The 2,129-nt window shown below is 51.4% G+C and overlaps 1 protein-coding gene across 2 annotated transcripts in view; it reads right to left on the minus strand.

The window, feature by feature from the left end:
- Positions 1 to 1,738, minus strand: part of SMYD3 (SET and MYND domain containing 3) — a 775,649-nt gene extending 773,911 nt beyond the window's left edge. For both annotated transcript variants that reach the window (XM_045297858.1, XM_004699962.4), the window contains exon 1: positions 1,575 to 1,738. In XM_045297858.1, coding sequence (XP_045153793.1) covers positions 1,575 to 1,738 — 164 coding nt within the window. The remainder of the gene's footprint in view (positions 1 to 1,574) is intronic.
- Positions 1,739 to 2,129: the final 391 nt, after the last annotated feature.

A 2,129-nucleotide genomic window follows, 5' to 3' on the forward strand; every position in this document is an offset into this window, starting at 1 on the left:
GGAGGGAGGGTGGGGTGGAAAGGGAGAACAGATTATAAGGATCTACATATAACCTCCTCCCTGGGGGATGGACAACAGAAGTGTGTGAAGCAAGACAACGGACAGTGTAAGATAAGACAAATAATAATTAATAAATTATCAAGGGCTCATGAGGGAGTGGGGTGTGGGGAGGGAGGGGAAAATGGGGAGCTGATACCAAAGGCTCAAGTAGAAAGCAAATGTTTTGAGAATGATGATGGCAACAAATGTACAAATGTGCTTGACACAATGGATGCATGTATGGATTGGGATGAGTTATACGAACCCCAAATAAAATGATTAAATTTTTTTAAAAGTTTTAAACTTGTGGTAGGAAGAAGTTAGATTATCTTTCCATGAGGGTTAAACAGAAGAGCATAAAAGTATTTCCAAAAAAAGTATTCCGAACACCAAGATGATATTAAGCGTGGTACAGTGAATTATTTAATATGGCTCCTATAGACAGTCTTTGAAACTCCCACCAAAGGATGGAGTGGGACTATGCAAATGAAGTGCTTGTGACCCGCCAAAGAGATTGGAGAGCTTGATAATAATGTACATATGGTATGTGACACTCTTGTAGGGGGTGGAACCATGCAAATGAGGCCATATGAAGAACATGGCATGAGGAATACAGGAAGACTTTAACAAGTTAAGAAACCCTTAAGTGGGGAATGGTCAATTTTGCCAATCTGCTAAGATTAAAATTGAGCCAACTCAAGAGGCAGAAAGGAAAGCCCTCACTATAAGAAAGAAGAGCAAGGAGCCCTGGTGGCGTAATGGTTCTATGATGGGCTGCTAACCTCAAGAACAGCAGTTCAAAACCACCAGCTGCTCTGAGAGAGAAATAGGAGGCTTCCTACTCCATTAAAAAAATTTTATAAAAAGAAAAGAGCAAGAAGTGACACTCATGCCTGTTCCCTGCCTTTAAGGGCCTCCTAAACTGTAACACGGAAGACAGCTAGCAATGGCATGAAGCCAGGTAGCGATGGGGAGAAACTGTAGAGAAATAGTAGCGGTAGAGGTAGAACTAGGAAACATAGTGGCCGCCTTCCTGGTCGCAGGACCTGTGCACTTTCAGGCACAGGAGGCTGGCTGGCGGAATGCAATGCCACCAGTAAAGAAGCTAAAGCGCTTCTGAGCATTTGGCCCAGCGGGGCAGAGGCGGGGCAGCCCAAGAGCCTGCCTGGGGGGCATGGCTGCGATGATGTGCGAAGAATTGTATCCCAAGTCCTTCCTGAATTGGAAACTCTTACTTCCCTAACTAACCTCCTAATCCTGAGCACTGTGAGTTGTGTGTGGCCACTGCGATGATGGGTCAAATCTGTCCCAACTGCTCCCCAAATTCCTACGGGGATCGGGGCAGTGGAGTGAGCAGGCAGGTTCAGCCCACGAAAAGAGGTGCGCCTGGGACCCCAGGAGCAGCCAGCCGCGCGGCGGGTGGACCGTCAGCGGTGACGGGCTGGGAGCACCGATCAGGGGAGAACGGGGCCGGCGGCTGTAGCCCCGGGGCAGCCCGAGCCCGGCGGGGCCCGAGGCTGAGGCGCTGTACGTACCGGAGCAGGCAGCAGTCGCAGACGACGCCACGACTCCCCTTGCACACGGTGTATGCCAAGGGGTCCGAGCGGAAGAGCAGCTCTCCGGGTTGCAGCGCCTTCAACGCGCGCAGCCCGTTTCCTCGACCCGGGGTGCGGAACTTCTCCACCTTCGCCGTCTCCATCTCGTGCCAGTGCCAGCACCTCAGACGCCTGTCCCGTCCGCCGTCTCGTGGGCAACCAGGTTCACGCGCCGGCACCGTGCACGCACACGTACGGCCGGGGGCGGGGTCAGCGCTGAGGACTAATGAGCATGCCCAGAGCAGGAAGCTGAGGCAGGGCAGGAGTTCCGACTGTGACCGCCAGGTGCGCTGTGTTAGCCAGCGCTGCCTACGCAAGGGGGCGGGGCGCTCTATGCAAATGAAGAGTACCCGTCCGATAGGGATGCTATGAGTGGGCATCAAATCGTTGGTTGTGAGTTTAGTGTTTTTTTCAGTTTGAACTTTTCATTTTGAAAATTTTCAGGTGAGAAAGGTTGAAAAACCCTCCACCTAGAGCCAGCATCTCTTAGCATTT

Source organism: Echinops telfairi, unplaced genomic scaffold (assembly GCF_000313985.2).
Source record: "Echinops telfairi isolate 266 unplaced genomic scaffold, ASM31398v2 ScPeMD7_7424;HRSCAF=8462, whole genome shotgun sequence".
Lineage (NCBI taxonomy): Eukaryota > Metazoa > Chordata > Mammalia > Afrosoricida > Tenrecidae > Echinops > Echinops telfairi.